The sequence below is a fragment of the Schistocerca americana genome, chromosome 1 (genome assembly GCF_021461395.2).
Source record: "Schistocerca americana isolate TAMUIC-IGC-003095 chromosome 1, iqSchAmer2.1, whole genome shotgun sequence".
Lineage (NCBI taxonomy): Eukaryota > Metazoa > Arthropoda > Insecta > Orthoptera > Acrididae > Schistocerca > Schistocerca americana.
In genome coordinates, this window is record NC_060119.1 from 299451417 (window position 1) to 299470284 (window position 18868).

At 39.7% G+C, this 18868-nt stretch overlaps 1 protein-coding gene across 4 annotated transcripts in view; it reads right to left on the reverse strand.

Moving 5' to 3' along the window:
- Window positions 1–18868, reverse strand: part of LOC124595298 (ATP-binding cassette sub-family C member 10) — a 365583-nt gene that overhangs the window by 236563 nt on the left and 110152 nt on the right. For all 4 annotated transcript variants that reach the window (XM_047133987.1, XM_047134004.1, XM_047133995.1 and 1 more), the window contains one exon: window positions 17099–17336. In XM_047133987.1, the coding sequence (XP_046989943.1) occupies window positions 17099–17336 (238 nt within the window). The remainder of the gene's footprint in view (window positions 1–17098; window positions 17337–18868) is intronic.

Here is an 18868-nt window from a genome sequence, read left to right on the forward strand (position 1 = left end):
ATGGGCTGTGACAAATGAGCTTAAAAGCACCACAGTTGAAAATTTCCTGCTTGCTTCCAAGACCTGCAGAAACATTGGCAACTGTGTATAGATAGTCAAGGTGACTACTTCGATAGGAGCTACTGTCCTGAAACATTTTTGACAAAGGAAGTATTATGCTGAGAGGCCTAAAATCACAGGACTGGTGAATTATTATATATGTAATTGCCTTGGCTATCTATACACAGTTGCCAATGTTTCTGCACGTCATGGAAGCAAACAGGGAAACTTTCAACTGTGATGCTTGTAAGCTCATTTGTCACAGCCTGTTGGATGTTTGTGATATCTTGATGGAGCTTTCTTTTGAGTCACATTTCAATCCTTGGAAACAAGAAAAAAATTGTAAGGTGGGAAGCCAGGTGAATATGGTGTTTAGGCAATAACAGAACGTCTGGTCAGATACCTGGTAAAAAGCGGTATGGCGTATACCATATTTACTCGAATCTAAGCCGCACCCGAAAAATGAGACTCGAAATCAAGGAAAACAATTTTTCCCAAATCTAAGCCGCTCCCGAAATTTGAGACTCGAAATTCAAGGTGAGAGAAAAGTTTTAGACCGCCTCTCCAAATCGAAAAACAGTTGGTCCATTGTAACGTGAAACACAATTGAGGTCGAATGGATGAAGATACAGCTACAGTAGTTTGGTTCGAGTCGTAAGCTTAACAGTTAAGCTTTACCAGGTAGCCATTGCTATATCAGGCGCTCCGTCCGTATTTATACGGGTACCGTTCCTTTTTCGCGTGCTTCGTCTGCTTTGAATCGATTGCTTATTTTCCTTTGATCTGATAAGTGCCGTTCTCTTTGTTATAGGTGTTTATGTCACTCTAAGCTGAAAATGCATTATTGTACTGTGTCATGCATTGTTTGTTACATTCTGATCATGCGTGTTTACGACCTGTCGCCGCTTGCGGCAAGGCTTGCTTTTGTGTGCATTACCGCGGCTTACAATTAAAAAAAAAGGAAAAAAAAGAGAGGAATTGTCTCATAAGCGAAACAATGGTGAGAGTCTGCTATTTGTTGTTACTTAAACTGCTGCTTTCTTTGATAATGATCAACAAGAACCAAATAACAGACTGCGTGTGATAGAAGATGTTATGAACGAGAGTTTAGCAAAAATTTTTCTCTGTTTGAAAATCTTTGCAGACGACTTCTTTAGTACATTACATTCTGCACAGAAATTAGGGTCATCTTAGATTTAAAAATCTAGTCAGTTGCCATGCTTAGTTTCTGACTGTATCACTATTCAGCATAAGAACAATACGAATATAAACATGACATGATATGTATATTCTTCTGCGTTTGCTGTTCTAGTTTCGTAGTTTATTAGGCAGACAGGATTTAAATGAAATAGCAGCAAACACGAAAGAATACATTGCATAATGTTTACATTCTTCTACCTTTTAATTTAGTTACTGACGCAGAGGTTTTGGTGCCAGTATTTATCTTTGTGCCTGCAAAGCATACCTGTTTAGCGCGACATATATTTGACAGCAGAAGTTAGTTGTGGTGACACCTACCAACATTTTTCAGAACTTCCGCTTACTTTGCACTCGATTCTAAGCCGCAGGCGGTTTTCTGGATTACAAAAACCGGAAAAAAAGTGCGGCTTAGATTCGAGTAAATACGGTAATATAATACAATATAACAATATTATGTGTGTCTTATTTTACCAAAGGTGGAAAGATTAAACAGAAATTAAGAGCAAATTTATAATTATTCTCAGCAGATCTCAAGAATTTATTTTTTAATATATACAGTGAGCATTCATCTAAATAAATGATGAAAAAGTATGTTCGAGACATTGAATGAATGTAGGAGGAATAACATGAGAGAAGATTCATTATTCTAGGATTTGTTAGAATATAGGTAAGTTACAGTGTTAAAAGAAGCACAGGGAAAAAAAGAAGGAAGAGGAGGAGTCAGGAAACATGTTTGGAATACTCGGTAGCATCGATATGCATACTATTAAAGATTTAAGACAGAGGCATATTCGATTTTATTTAGGTACTGGAGAGGAGAAGGGTAGGTGAATTCAAAGAAAGGAAGGTCTAATTATTGGTCCAGTGAATCCACATACATAATGACCTGAACTATTTTTTTGTGTAGAGATATTAATGAAGTGACACTTGCATTGAAGAGATGAAAAGGTATCTACAGTATTTGACCATAGAAGAAGATGTATGCACAACTCTTAAAGAGGTAGAAAGCTGTTCAGTGATTGTTAGTCACACTGTTGAGGTATTCTTCAAAATAATTAAATGCTAACAAACTCACATGGGCACTGTCGCCTGATAAACAAAGTAAGAGCCTACGGAATGTCAGACCAGCTGCGTGGCTGGATTGAAGAATTTTTAGCAAACAGAACACAGCATGTTGTTATCAATGGAGAGACGTCTACAGACGTTACAGTAACCTCTGGCGTGCCACAGGGGAGTGTTATGGGACCATTGCTTTTCACAATGCATATAAATGACCTAGTAGATAGTGTCGGAAGTTCCATGCAGCTTTTCGCGGATGATGCTGTAGTATACAGAGAAGTTGCAGCATTAGAAAATTGTAGCGAAATGCAGGAAGACCTGCAGTGGATAGGCACTTGGTGCAGGGAGTGGCAACTGATCCTTAACATAGACAAATGTAATGTATTGCGAAAACATAGAAAGAAGGATCCTTTATTGTATGATTATATGATAGCGGAACAAAAACTGGTAGCAGTTACTTCTGTAAAATATCTGGGAGTATGCGTGCGGAACGATTTGAAGTGGAATGATCATACAAAATTAATTGTTGGTAAGGCGGGTACCAGGTTTAGATTCATTGGGAGAGTCCTTAGAAAATGTAGTCCACCAACAAAGGAGGTGGCTTACAAAACACTCGTTCGACCTATACTTGAGTATTTCTCACCAGTGTGGGATCCGTACCAGATCGGGTTGACGGAGGAGATAGAGAAGATCCAAAGAAGAGCGGCACATTTCATCACAGGGTTATTTGGTAACCGTGATAGTGTTACGGAGATGTTTAACAAACTCAAGTGGCAGACTCTGCAAGAGCGGCGCTCTGCATCGCGGTGTAGCTTGCTCGCCAGGTTTTGAGAGGGTGCATTTCTGGATCGGGTATCGAATATATTGCTTCCCCCTAGTTATACCTCCCGAGGAGATCACAAATGTAAAATTAGAGAGATCAGAGCGCGCACGGAGGCTTTCAGACAGTCATTCTTCCCGCGAACCATACGCGACTGGAACAGGAAAGGGAGGTAATGACAGTGGCACGTGACGTGCCCTCCGCCACACACCATTGGGTGGCTTGCGGAGTATAAATGTAGATGTAGATGTTTACATCTACATTTCCTCCCATTCTTGACTTACCACAGATCTGAAATTTGAAATTGTATAGAGTGGTGGTTTTTTAAAATGTCAGCATGTAACTTCTTACGGTAAAGATGAACCTAAAAGTTTTCTATCTCAATAAATTTGAGAAACTTATGCTGCTGTGATCAATGAATTAAAAGCAAAGCAAGTGTAGCTACCTCTGAGTAAGAGTACTACTCTGAAGAGCCAAAGAAACTGGTACACCTGCCTAATATCGTTTAGGGCCCCGTGATCACACAGAAGTGCCACAACACGACATGGCATGGATTCAGCTGTCTGAAGTAGTGCTAGAGGAAATTGACACCATGGATCCTATGGTAGGGCTGTCCATATTTCCGTAAGAGTACAATGGGATGAAGATCTCATCTGAACAGCACGTTGCAAGGCATCCCTGAAATGCTCAATAATGTTTTTGTCTACAGAGTTTGGAAGCCAGCGGAAGTGTTTAAACTCAGAAGAGTGTTCCTGGAGCCACTCTGTAGCAGTTCCGAACATGTGTGGTGTCACTTTGTCCTGCTGGAATTGTTCAAGTCTGTCGGAATGCACAATGGACATAAATGGATTCAGGTGATCAGACGGGATACTTACGTATGTGTCACCTGTCAGAGTCATATCTAGACATATCAGCGGTCCCACATCACTCCAACTGCACACTTCCCACACCATTACAGAGCCTCCACCAGCTTCAAAAGTCCTCTGCTGACATGTAAGACCCATGGATTCATGAGGTTGTCTGCATACCCATACACATCCATCCACTCGACACAATTTGAAACGAGACTCTTCTGACCAGGCAACATGTTTCCCATCATCAACAGTCCAACATCGGTGAAGACGGGCTCAGGCAAGGCATAAAGCTTTGTGTCGTGCACTCATCAAGGGTACACGAGTGGGCCTTCGGCTCCACAAGATGATGTTTTGTTAAATGGTTTGCACACTGACACTTGTTGATGGCACAACACTGAAATCTGCAGCAATTTGTTGAATGGTTGCACTTCTGTCAAGTTGAATGATTCTCTTCAGTCATCATTGGTCCTGTTCTTGCGGAATCTTTTTCCGGCCGCACCAATGTCAGAGATTTGATGTTTTACCAGACTCCTGATATTTACGGTATACTCATGAAATGGTCGAACTGGAAAATCCCCACTTCATCATTACCTCAGAGATGCTGTGCCCCATCACTTGTGTGCCAACTATAGCGCCACATTCAAACACACTTAAATCTCCATAACCTGCTATTGTAGTAGCAGTAACTAATCTAACAACTGTGCTAGACACTTGTTGTCTTATACAGGCATTGCCAACTGCAGTGCTGACTTATGCCTGTTTACATATCTCTGTATTTGAATATGCATGCCTATACCAGTTTCTTTCACACTTCAATGTATAACGGTGATATAGCCCGATCAAACAGAGCAAATATCTCTAATGTTATCGTCTACAAAAATAAAACAAATTATGTATAAAATAATTGGTTGGTAATACAAACAGAAATACAGCATAAATAGAGCAATGAAAGTTGAAATAGGAAAATGATTTACTACATTATAATATGTAACAATCAACATTATTGTTGAACAGACATATGTAAGGATTTTGAACAAAGTATGTTAGTGTGAAATGAGGTGATTGTCATCCAAGCAAGCTAAATTGTATGATAAATATTTTTTTAAAGTGAAAATGCACAAGGAAGAGCTAAGCTCTCACGATTTTTTTTTTTTAAAGATAGTGTATATAAGAAATGATGAGTCAAGGCATATCTTATAAAGATATCAGGAGACACACTCTATATGATAACTGTCAAGTTTACCTTGCAAAACCAAATATTCATTAATTAAAAAAGGACTGAAACCTGCAACTGCAGCCTCTGGCAGCTAAAACCACACTGTGATCAACACCAGCAGTGCATGGTGGGAGTGGCAACTGGTTGAGGCTAAGGAGGAGGCTGGGGCAGCGACAGTAAGAGATAGCAGGGTATGGGTGGGGGACAGTGAAGTGCTGCTGGGGAGCGTGCAAGGATGGGGTGAAGATTGTAAAGGTGCAGTCGGGAGGTTAGACGGAGAGCAGGGTACAGATGGGGAAGGGGTGGGGGGTAGCATAAAAGGAGAGAAGTAAAAAGACTGGGCGCACTGGTGGAATGAGGGCTGTGTAGTGCTGTAATAGGAACAGGGAAGAGGCTGGATAGGTGAAAAAAATAACTAATGAAGGTTGAGGCCAGAAGGGTTACGGGAATGTAGAATATATTGCAGGGACAGTTCCCACCTGCACAATTCAGAAAGGCTGGTGTTGGTGGGAAGGATTCACTTGTTCCCTGGCCACAGCTTGCTGGCAGCCATTCATGCATACAGGCAGCTTGTTGGTTGTCATGCCCATATAGAATGCAGCACAGTGGTTGCAGCTTAGCTTGTAGATTACATGACTGGTTTCACAGGTAGCCCTGCCTTTGATGGGATAGGTGATGTTTGTGACCGGACTCTACTAGGTGATGGTGGGATGATGTATGGGACAGGTTTTTCATCTCGGTCTATTACAGGGATATGAGCCATCAGGTAAGGGGTTGGAAACAGGGATTGTGTAGCATGGACAAGTATATTGTGCAGGTTTGGTGGACGATGGAAAACCACTGTGGGAGGGGTGGAAAGGATAGTCGGCAGCACATTTCTTATTTCAGGACATGACGAGAGGTTCTTAAAACATTGGCAGAGAATGTAATTTAGTTGCTCCAGTTCCAAGTGGTACTGAGTTACTAGGAAAATGCACCTCTGTGGCTGGACAGTGACACTTTGGGAGATTGTGGGAGACTGGAAAGATAAGGCACAAGGAAATCTATTTTTGTACAAGGTTAGGAGGATAATTACGGTCTCTGAAGACTCCAGAGAGACCCTCAGTATCTTTCAAGAGGAACCATTTGTCACTGCAGATGTAACAACCACAGGAACTCTGGAGAGTCAGAGGAGGAAATGGTTGGTACCTTTTATATAGGAGGGTAACTTCCGGGTAATAGGCTGAAGGTGTTGCTCTACGAGAGCCGAGGTTCTCTTAGTGGGGGCACAGTAACCAGCCACAATGGGGCATCCTGGGTGGTTGGCTTTATGGACTTTAAGGAGCACGTAGAAGGTAGGAGTGTGGGGAGTGGTAGGGGTGAGCAGAGAGATGGACTCTGGAGAGAGGTTCCGGGATGGCCCTAAGGATTTGAGGAAAGACTGGAGATTCTGCTGGATTTCTGGAATAGGGTCGCTGTGGCGAGGTTTATAGGTAGACGTATCTGACAGCTGGCAGAGTCCTTCTGCCAGGTAATCCTTGGGGTTCAAAATGACAGAGGTGGCGCCTTTGTCCACAGGCAGAATCATAAGGTCGGGATCAGTTTTTAGATTGTGGACAGTGGTTCATTTTGAGGATGTAAGGTTATTTTGCATGTTGAGGGATTTGCTGAATGATGTTGAGGCAAGGTTCTAGGTTAGGAAATTCTGGAAAGATAGCCGGGGGTGATGCATCCCCACTGCCTCATACCCTCGTACAAAAACAAATCTCACGTGCTTTATCTTTTGGCATAGTCCATATCAATCCAGGCAGGCTTGGAAAATATCTTACCTTCATTGTCTCAGATGTTATTGAATTTAGCATGTGGTAAAATGAAGAAATAAGCTTTTTTTTTTTTTCAAAAATAACAATACATAAAATTTTGCTTTTTTTCTGTTGATTAGTACCATATAGTTCTACATTCCCTGAAAAGAAGAGCTTCCACTTTTAGGTTGAACATGTTTTATAAACAACTGAAATTTTTGGCATACATAAAACCTGTTTTATTACCACATTATCACACAACAGGCTCATAAAAATCAAAACCTATCCTTATTTAAAATAATTTTAGTTTTGAAAGATGAGTAAGAGACTCATTTTTCAAGCATTTTAAATGGTTCCAAAATGTATGTAAAGGTCCAAAGACTTAAAGGTTTCAGTTGTGTGCACTCTGTTTTGTATTGAAATTAGCCAGTCATTGAACTAAAAATGTGTTCCAGTGCTTCAGTATCTTCCTTTGATACAGAGTGTTGCCTTCCTGTTGAACCAATAGGAACTGGAGATTTTTAGGTGGGACTGCAAGCCAGTTTCAATCACAGAGATTGGCTCTTGATGGCAGATGCTGTATGTAGAGGTGTCAGTCAGCTGGCATAGACCTTCACTAACATACTCCTTTCTGTCAAGTACCACAGCAGTAGATCCTTTGTGTCCTGGGAGGATAATGTGGAGTCATCAGCTTTTCGGGAATGTAGAGCCTGGAGTTCTGCAGAGGACAGATTAGGGTCATGTTGTAGGGACATGAGGAAGGATTGTGAAGCAATGCTGGATGTGAGGAATTCTTGTAAAGCTTGTAATGGATGACTTTGCGGTAATGGTGGAGAATCAAGTTGTGTTTGTGGTGAGAACTCTTCAAGGCAGGGTTCAATGTCAGGTTTGTTGTTGGAAAGGTTTTGGGATTGGGTTGCAAAGTGATATTTCCAGTTGACATTATAAGGAAAGTAGGTCCTTCACAAAAGCAGCAGGATTAAATGCAGGCTTAGGGTTGAATGTGGGTCCTTTGGATAATACAAATAATTCAGAAGGGCACAGTGCTTTAGATGACAGGTTGAGATCACTGTACTGTTGTTACTGGTTCTTGTGATTATGAGTTACTATTGGTCTGGGAGATAGTGGTGAAGGCTGTGGTATGTAAGGAGATTGGCCAAGCTCAGTTTGTAGAAGAGGAGTGACGGAGGTGCAGAGGGACAGAAAGGGAGGTTGAGGTAGTTTAGGAGAAGGTGGGATAGCTTCTTAAGGTCAAGTCTGGCATGTTGTTGCAGTCTGAAGTTGACCTGGCAGGTGATATCATCCAAGGAAACATGAGGGGCAGATAACTGCAGGATTTTGTAGGAGAGAAATCTGGTGGAGTGTAAATGGATAATGAGGCATATAGGTCACAAATTAGTTGGGTAAGTCCAAGTGACTGCTGTTTTTGAAACTGTAAAAGAGCCTATTGTAGACTAGGATTATATCCAGAAACAGGGACTTTCAATGTTAGACCTTCGGAGCACACCACTTGTTGCTCAGTATCATCCGGATCTTGAACGTATTAATCAGCTACTTTGACAAGGCCATGACTTCCTAAAATCATGCCCTGAAATGAGATCTATTCTGTCTGAAATTTTGCCCACCACACCTAGAATAGCTTTTCATCACCCTTCCAATCTCTGCAATATCCTTGTCAGACCCTACGCTCCTTCTGCACCCCTCTCCCTACTCTATGGCTTCTACCCCTGAAACCATCCCTGCTGCATTACTTGCCCTACACATCCTCCTACCACCAGCTATTCCAGCCCTGTAACTGGCAAAACATATACTATCAAAATGACATACCAGCTGTCATGTAAGCACTGTGTGGCCTTTTATATCGGCATGACTAACGCTCAATTATCAGTCAGGACGAATGGAGATAGGCAGAGGGTGCATGCTGGCAACATGCAATATGCTGTTGCAGAGCATGCTCCACAATGTGACGGTCATGACCTTGGTGCCTGTTTCACCACAAGTGCCATCTGGATTCTCCCCCAGACACCAATTTCTCAGAACTCTGCAGGTGGGAAATAGCATTACAACATGTCCTTGGTTCTCGCCACTCACCTAGCCTTAATTTATGTTAATTCATTGTGTCTCAGATTTTCTTCCTGTAACTACTCCTTTCTTCACTCCATTTTAGTTTTCTACATCTTTGATTTTCTGACCTATCTAATTTTTGCCGTCCCCCGTCCCACCTCTGTCACATACAATGCACTTAGCTTTTCACTCTTATTAACTCATGCATCATGTTTTAGTAGTAATCTTTAAGCTCTCAGGCTTTCAAATCTCATCAAGTGCAGTCTCCAACAATCAATTTTTCCTTCTCATCCCATCTGGTAAGTCTCCTTGTTCCTTGCTCTTGTTCCTTGCTCTCTCCAGCAATTTAACTTAGCGTACCACTTCATTATTTAACTAGCATTTCCGGAAAGTAGCGTAAAGTTTAAGTTGTTGTTTCAGAAACTTTGCACTTTTGTTTTTGTTTACACACAGTTGCGTATAGGCCAAATTTGTGTAACCATATTTTCGTGTTTATCTGTAATTTAACTGACTTATTCTTAATAAACTATTACGTTTATCATGAGTGAAAAGTGCTTGACTTGCCGTAGAATTGTTAGGTCGGGGCTTTGGTGTGATGGGTGCTGTACTTTTTTCCATGTGGGTGACTGTAGTGGCGTGGGAATAGGGGAAGTAAAAGAGACTCATCAGTGGTTTTGTAGGATTTGTAGTAGAGATAGGAATATACTAGAACAGGAGGGGAAAATTGCCGCCCTTCAGGCAGAGTTAGACAAGGCCAGGGGAGATCTTGACAGGTTAAGGAGGGAGAAGGGTAAAGAGAGGTGGGAAGTGGCAACAGGCAACAGGAGGAACAGGCCTAGAACTTTGTCTGACAGCTTTATGGTGAATGTGGAAAATAGATTTGACCTGTTGCTTCAGTTAGAAGCTGGTGAGCCTGAAGCAGTTGCAGGTGTAGACAGGGCACAACAAACTTTCAGCAGCAAATTGAAAAGTAAGAATGTAGGGAAATCAGTAAAGAGAAAGAAAGTGTTGTTGTTAGGTAGTTCCCATGGAAGAGGTGTTGGCCAACTTTTGCAGGATGAACTAGGATCAGAATACCAGGTCACCAACTTTTTTTTTAACCTAGTGCTGGTCTGGAGCAGGTGACAGAGGATTTAGGATCACTTTGCAAAGATTTCACTAAAGAAGATGGTTGGTTGGTTGTTTTGGGGAAGGAGACCAGACAGCGAGGTCATCAGTCTCATCGGATTAGGGAAGGACGGGGAAGGAAGTTGGCCATGCCCTTTGAAAGGAACCACCCCGGCATTTGCCTGGAGCGATTTAGGGAAATCACGGAAAACCTAAATCAGGATGGCCAGACGCGAGATTGAACCGTCGTCCTCCCGAAACTAAGGAAGACACCGTGGTTATAGTGGGTGGAGCAGGTAACAGCATTGACAGAGATCCTGGGTACAGTATAGAGTGTGACCTGGCGAAGATTGCATCAGCATTGAAGCATACTAGTGTTGAGTTTGTATCTGTTCTTGGGCGCCATGACCGACCTCATTTGAACTCTTCTGTCAAGAGAATTAATTTGGAGCTGGAACGGCTGCTCATGTCGGGTGCAGGGTCACACATTGGTGTGGTTCATGTTGATTCTCTCAGTAGGTGGGATTATACTAGGCATGGCCTTCACCTCAACAGGAAGGGGAAGGGTAAATTGGCTGGGGAAATAGCAGGAAAGTTAAAGGGGGGAGGCACTGTCATGAGTGGTAAAATACCAGTGGTTATAGGATTCAGAAAAGACCCTTTTTTAGGGTAGGGAGGACAGAAAGAAAGCAAATTTTAAGAGAGGTTAGAACTGAGACAAACCTTCAGTTTGAGAAAGAAATCAAAAAACATAATTCCAGCTTATTACATCAGCATAAACAGCCATTGGTTAAGAATTTTCAACTGTCAGCAGATATTTTAACTCCACCCAATTTTAACTCAGTCAATGTGAAATGTCAGCTATCTTTATTGCATCAAAATATTCGAGGACTGAGAAATAAAATTAATGAATTAACTATCTGCATAGCTGAATTAGAGTCTTCAAAACCAGCTGACATAATCTGCCTCTCTGAACATCATGTGACCACTGGTATACAACTTTTAAGTGTTACAGGGTTTAGGTTAGCCTCTCACTTTTGTAGATCAGAAATGGAGAAAGGAGGAGTTGCCACATTCATCAGGAACTGTCATAAATTTAAGAACATAGACATTCATAAATTTTGCCTAGAACAGCATATGGAAGCATGTGCAACAGAATTAGAATTTCACAAAAAATTCTTCATAATATTAAGTGTATATCGAGCACCTGTAGGTAACTTTAATCTGTTTGTAAACCACCTTGAAGCTGTACTGGCCCATTTAACAACCAAAAACAAAGAAATAGTGGTTGATGGTGATTTCAATGTAGATTTCCTTAAAGACTCTCCCAGTAAGAACTTATTTGAGTTAGTAACACTATCATTCAACTTAATTCCCACTGTAAAGTTCCCCACTAGGATAGCCACTTGCTCACAAACAGCCATTGGTAATATCTTTATAGAAAAGTCCAATGAACAAAATTATATTACAAAACCAATAGTCAATGGCCTCTCAGATCATGACATGCAGTTCCTTCTGTTAAATGTTAATACTGAACAGGATATAAAATCTGTTAAATCTGAGCTCAAGAGGGTAATCAGTAAGCCAAAAATTGATTATTTTAGGACACTCCTCAGAGACATTCACTGGACTGATGTTTACAGTGCTCATGGCATGAATGAAAAATATAACATTTTTGCTAATAAAGGGCTTACCTTATTCGAACACTGCTTTCCCCCAAAACTTACCAAGGTTAGAGCAAAGTTTACAAAGACGCCATGGATTACTCAAGGAATAGGGGTATCTTGTAAAACAAAAAGAAAACTGTATCTGTCAATCCGAAACATTTCCAATGTTGATGCTATAGCACATTATAAGAAATACTGCAAAATATTAAAGACTGTAATACGGATGTCAAAGCAAATATATTACAAGGAAAAGATAGTCATATCAGATAACAAAATAAAGACAATATGGGATATAGTGAAGGAGGAGACCAGTAGAACCAGACATGAAGAGGAACAAATAGCATTAAGAGTAAATGATACATTGGCGACAGATGTGTATAGTGTTGCAGAACTTTTTAACAAACATTTTATAACTGTTACTGAAAAGATGGGGTTGTCAGGTTCGGTAGATGCTGCTATGGATTACCTTAGACCAGACATTTCAAGTAACTTCCATGATATGAATTTGACCCTCACTACCCCAACAGAAATAATGTCCATCATAAAATCTTTAAAATCAAAAACATCTAGTGGGTATGATGAAATATCAACAAAGTTAATTAAAGAATGTGATTCTGAGCTAAGTAACATATTAAGCTATCTGTGTAACCAGTCGTTTATCAGTGGAATATTTCCTGAGTGGCTGAAATATGCTGAAGTTAAGCCACTGTTTAAGAAGGGAGATAAAGAAATAGCATCAAATTTCTGTCCAATTTCACTGTTGCCAGCATTCTCAAAAATTTTCGAAAAAGTAATGTACAGTCGTCTTTATAACCATCTTATCTCAAATAACATACTGTCAAAGTCACAGTTTGGATTTCTAAAAGGTTCTGATATTGAGAAGGCTATCTACACTTACAGTGAAAATGTGCTTAATTCATCAGACAAAGAATTGCAGGCAACTGATATATTTTGTGATCTGTCAAAGGCATTTGACTGTGTAAATCACAATATCCTTTTAAGTAAACCAGAATATTATAGTGTAAAGGGAAATGCTGCAAAATGGTTCAAATCTTATATCTCTGGCAGGAAACAAAGGGTGTTATTAGGAAAGAGACATGTATCAAGCTATCAGGCATCATCCAACGGGGAACTAATTACATGTGGGGTCCCACAAGGTTCCATTTTGGGGCCCTTACTTTTTCTTGTATATATCAATGACCTTTCATCAGTAACATTACCAGATGCCAAGTTTGTTTTGTTTGCCAATGATACAAACATTGCAATAAATAGAAAATCAAGTGTAGTCTTAGAAAGATCAGCCAATAAAATATTTGTGGACATTAATCACTGGTTCCTAGCCAATTATTTGTCACTAAACTTTGAAAAAACACACTACATGCAGTTCAGAACTTGTAAGGGGTGTCCCAAGAGTATATGTCTAACATACGATGACAAGAAGGTAGAAGAAGTGGACAGTGTTAAATTCTTGGGATTACAGCTTGATAATAAATTCAACTGGGAGGAGCACACCACAGAACTGCTGAAGTGCCTTAACAAATCTCTGTTTGCAATGCGAATTTTGTCAGACAGAGGGGATATAAAAATGAAAAAGCTGGCATACTATGCTTACTTTCATTCCATAATGTCATATGGTATTATTTTTGGGGGTAATTCATCAAGCCAAGCTAAAGTTTTCCGGGCACAAAAACGTGCAGTAAGAGTTATATGTGGTGTGAACTCAAGAACATCCTGCAGAAGCCTGTTTAGGGAACTAGGGATACTAACTATTGCTTCCCAATATATTTATTCCTTAATGAAATTTGTCATTAAAAATATATCACTTTTTCAAACCAACAGCTCAATTCATGGAATCAATACTAGAAATAAGAATAATCTTCACAAGGATTTAAAGTCACTTAGTCTTGTACAAAAAGGTGTGCATTATTCAGAAATACACATTTTCAATAACTTGCCAGCAGCCATAAAAAGCTTAACAACCAATGAAATTCAGTTTAAGAGAAGCCTAAAGGATTTATTGGTGGCCAACTCCTTCTACTCCATTGATGAATTTCTTAGTAAAACCAACTGATTTGTATATAAGTACAACATAACTTCTGCACATTTTCAGTGCAGTAATGTGTTCATTGAAAATTTGTGTGTGTGTGTGTGTGTGTGTGTAAGTATAATCTAACTTCTGCACCATTTCAGTGCAGTAATGTGTTCATTGTAAATAAGTATTACAGTAGTTGTATTACATGTTTATTACCTTATAAATAAATAAAAACTTTTTTATTTTAAATTCAGTGCATTAGTATTTGTAAAATGACTCTTAGTGTTCATTAAAAAATGACGATCATTCCACTTGGGACCTGTGGAATGGTACATTAGCTTACTTGTTTTAGTTGTAAATATTTGTCGTGTATTGTTGTTTTTCTGACATGTTCCACATCCTGGAGGACCTCCTCACTACGGATCAATTGGAATGAAAGTAAATCTAATCTAATCTAATCCCCAACCTGAGGTTCCAGGTGATTTTCTGAATCGTACACCTTTCCCTAAATCTCTCCAGTCTTTTCCTTCACCTCTCTTTCTTCCCCTTCAACTCTTCTGCCAGAAGAAGGAGCCACTGGCTCCAAAACCTTGCAAAATTTAAACCTGCTTTCAGAAAAAAAAATGTGTTGCATTACTTATTGAACATCCTCATATATATTGGTTTAAAAATTAATGAAAAGGAAACATGATTAATTCTCAAGTATCTGCTGTACAATTAAAAGGAATGATTTATCATATGGTACTCATATTTGATGTAGATAGCTTGGAAAATAGAAACATGGTTGGTCATTTTTAAGGAGCAGCTTGTGAGAGGATACAGAATTTGGCTGAATTAAATTTGGGAATCGTCTCATAAGCAATGGACCTGCGAAAATTTCTGTAGCCTCTTCACATATAAATGAGTTGTGTACAACTAATTTTATTATAACTTCAATAATAATTAAATGACACAAAAGTAGTCCATAATATTGTTATTTATAAGTAGACAATATCCTAGATACACTGCCAGAAAAAAAAATGCAACACCCTCAAGGACAAGGTCATATTATTCAAAAGTGGGGTGCCAGGTAGTTCATCGTTGTTGAAGTATATGATAAGAAATTTAGAACAAATGAAACACACGCAACAGTAAGGGACCCCAAACAGTCACAGCAGTACACAGTGTGCCCCTCTCTGGCAGAAATGCAAGCAATTATTCTTGCATACAAATTCCCATACAACATGTTGCATTGCTGCACTCCTTTGTGGATGTGCATTGTCCTGCTACAGAAGCACATCATCTTCCTATCAAAGAAATGGCAGTAGCATGGGAAAAACAGTCTGAGCAATGTAGTGTGCCCTAGTTACATTATCTTGCAGAAATACTCTAACTGTAATTGTGAGTTGTAATTGATGCCCAGCACGCTATGAAGCCTGGGATGGGATCTGTGTGCCATAGGTGAATGCATCTGAAATGGCAGCTCACCAGATCTACTCCATACATGTGTACTTCCAGCACTCACACACAGACAGAACCTCCTCTCATCACTGAAGATAAGAGAGTGCCATTCCACTCCCCAGTCAACTCTTTCACGATGTCAGAAGAGCCATGCTCGGTGGTGTGGTGTCAGTGGTAGCCTGGTCAGAAGCACAAGTGATCTTAATCCTGCTGCAAGCAGATGGTTCCCAACAGTCCATGGTGACACAGCAAGCGCAACATGTGCCTGGAGTTTGTCACTGTACAATGTCAATCTCGATGTGCATCTGTTCAGTGTGGATGTCTACAGCTTGGTATACAGGTGTGGGAATGTTCCACACACCGCTGTTGAAAGTAGCAATACACGATCTATATAATTGCACCCAATGTGTGCAGCAATCTGTTGATATGTGCATCCGGCATCCTGCAGGCCCATAATGCAACCCCATTCAAAGGGCTGAAGCCGTTCAGCTACTGTACAAACAGGATGTCTCTACTCACATTAATAAAAGTTCATCAATATTCAGAAACAGAAGAATTATTTTATTCAATGAAATTCAGAAGATAAGGAAACACTAAATCACTATTAATATGTATTTTATTAATGAAAAGGTTAAAATGCAAAGCTGCAGCAATCAAAGAAAACAAGACTTGGATCAATATTATTCAGTTAATGGTTTTCAAAATTCAGGAGGGAGAAGTGACATACTGAAAACTAAATACTCATCATTTTAATTTCAAATCTGATGCTCAGAATTGCCTTTCAATCATTATTATCATTAAAATTTTAATTATCATCTATGTTCCATAACTTGTCATATGAAACATCCATTGTCCTTCACTGATTGTTGTTTGTCAAGTACCCTGCAATTCAACACTTGGCAATACTTTTCTAATTCTCCTTTATCTGCTATATTTTCAATGAAACAGCCATTAGTTCTGAAAATACAAGAGTCTTGTTTGCTTTTAATTCTTTACTTGCAGAATGAATATTCATTCTTCAGTGAAGTGAGCACTGATTTTACAATTTCTGGCACATTGAAACTGCATATCTGACCAGGACTTGCACCTGGGACAATTGCCTTTCATAGGCAAGTGTTCTCCCAACTGAGCTAACCAAGCACAATTCTTGACAAAAGCTATGAGGATGAGTAGTGTGTCAACTTGGATATCTCAGTCAGTAGTGTACTCGTCTGCTTATGACAAAGATCTCATATCTGAGTCCCAAACCAGCAAACAGTTTTGATCTGCCAAGAAGTTTCAAATCAGTGTCCACTCTGCTGCTGACTAAAAAGTCATTCTGTAAGAAAAGAACCGAAAGCAAACAATGACTCTTGTATTTTCAGAGCTACTGATTGTTACTACTTACAGCAAAAACAATGAATATGCATCACGAGTCGTGCTGGATATCTTAGTCAGTACACCGTTTGCCAGCAATAGGCAAAGGTCCCAGGTTAATCTCAGTCCAGCACACAGTTTTAATCTCCCAGGAAGTTCCAATTCTTTTCTTTTTAGCAGTTTAAATATAATCTGTTTTTATGAATAGGCAATTAATATTTACTATGTACCTTTTAAAATCAATATAGCTGGATATTTGAGAAGTGAACAATTTTTTCATATCATTTACATCCATAATTCAATATCTATTTATACTTTTCAGACCCAGTGTTTCCTCATGCAGCATATCATATGAAATAATTTTCATCCACAGAAAATACTTAACACTGTTATATAAATCTGTAGTATCACTCAAAATATACAAAATTTTTATTGTTTTGAAATGATGTGTTCAATTACTTACTGTTGATTAGAGAGAGAAAGTAGTCTTCCCACACTAAAACCTTAAGTGTACGAATTCCAGCTAAAGCTTCTGCCAGTAACTGCACCCGCTTGTCCTTGCTGGCCATAAGACGCGAGCTAAGTACTCCTATTTTGTTAGCTAGCAGTTTGTTGACAGGAATCAAAAGCACAGTTACTGCCACACCAGCAAGAAATGATAACCCAAGCTGAATGTACAACAAGTACAAAGTAACAGCCACCTGCACAATAACATGTCACTGAGAAGTGTGTCAATTTGCTGCATATCATTTATAAAACAACAAAATTTTCAAAACTATCGGTACTACAAAATTTACTTAATTATAATTAATCTATGTGAGTGAAAGTGGTGGTTTGTCAAGTTCTGAAGTACATTCAACACTCTTAATATGAAGATCCAAAAGATGATCGTCATACTTTAAAGGTAATGTCTAAATGTTACTCGGCTTTTGACGAGATAGTGTTACTCATACAACACAAATAGGAGGAGGAGGAGATTAGTGTTTGACGTCCCGTCGACAACGAGGTCATTAGAGACGGAGCACAAGCTCGGGTGAGGGAAGGATGGGGAAGGAAATCGGCCGTGCCCTTTCAAAGGAACCATCCCGGCATTTGCCTGAAGCGATTTAGGGAAATCACGGAAAACCTAAATCAGGATGGCCAGAGACGGGATTGAACCGTCGTCCTCCCGAATGCGAGTCCAGTGTGCTAACCACTGCGCCACGTTGCTCAGTACAACACAAATAAATGAGACACATACATGGACTATGGACAACGGATGTTGAAACACTGAAGTAAACTCATAAACATTCATCTCATCCAAAAGAAGCTATTGGATGGTATTAAAATAAATGAAACAATAATTAGAAACAACTCACTCTCTCTCTCTCTCTCTCTCTCTCTCTCTCTCTCTCTGTGTGTGTGTGTGTGTGTGTGTGTGTGTGTGTGTGTGTAATTATTATTATTATTAACTTCAACAATGTTTCTCTGCTCTTGCTTACAAGACTGTTAGTTCATTATTTTGTGGAATTTGTACTTTCCTTGGATTGAGGTAGGCTCTTATCACTCACTCGTGAACAACTGAATTAGAGGTAGCTGCTGAGTTACAGTGTTCCTGTTAGTATAATAAATGGAATAGTTCACATTCATAGGAGTAGGATGTCAGATCTCACACTGTCCTTTGGTATGATAATCAAGTGAAGGATGGATAGGACAACATCATCACATTAAATAATGGTCAGAACACAGCTGCCTGACACATGGAACATACTATCTTAATGGTCATGCAGGATTAAAATTTCAAATGTCTTTTTGTCAAGGATGTACTACAAGTACACCAATTCTGGGAGAAAACCATTGTCAGCAGAGTTACTGCCATGGGTTACTGTGCTTCAATTACAGTAATTGGCATCTACTACCATTGATCATGACAATGACTAGACAGAATGCAATACAGGAAATCACTCACCATTGCAACAGTGGATGACAATGACAGTGACGACAACGACGACGACCACCACCACCACCACCAACAACAACAACAACAAATGAACATACTTATCAGAGCCATCTCCTCACAGCGGATTACAAAAGCCATAACCCCACATCGCAGAGGACTGAAAATAACAAAGGCACAGGAACATTGCCAATGCATGCTGAAAGAATGGAAGAAGAATATGTGGATTAATGAGCAGTGCTACACCAAGATACAAGCTACTGGCATTATACAAGTACACAGAAAACATATGAAGAG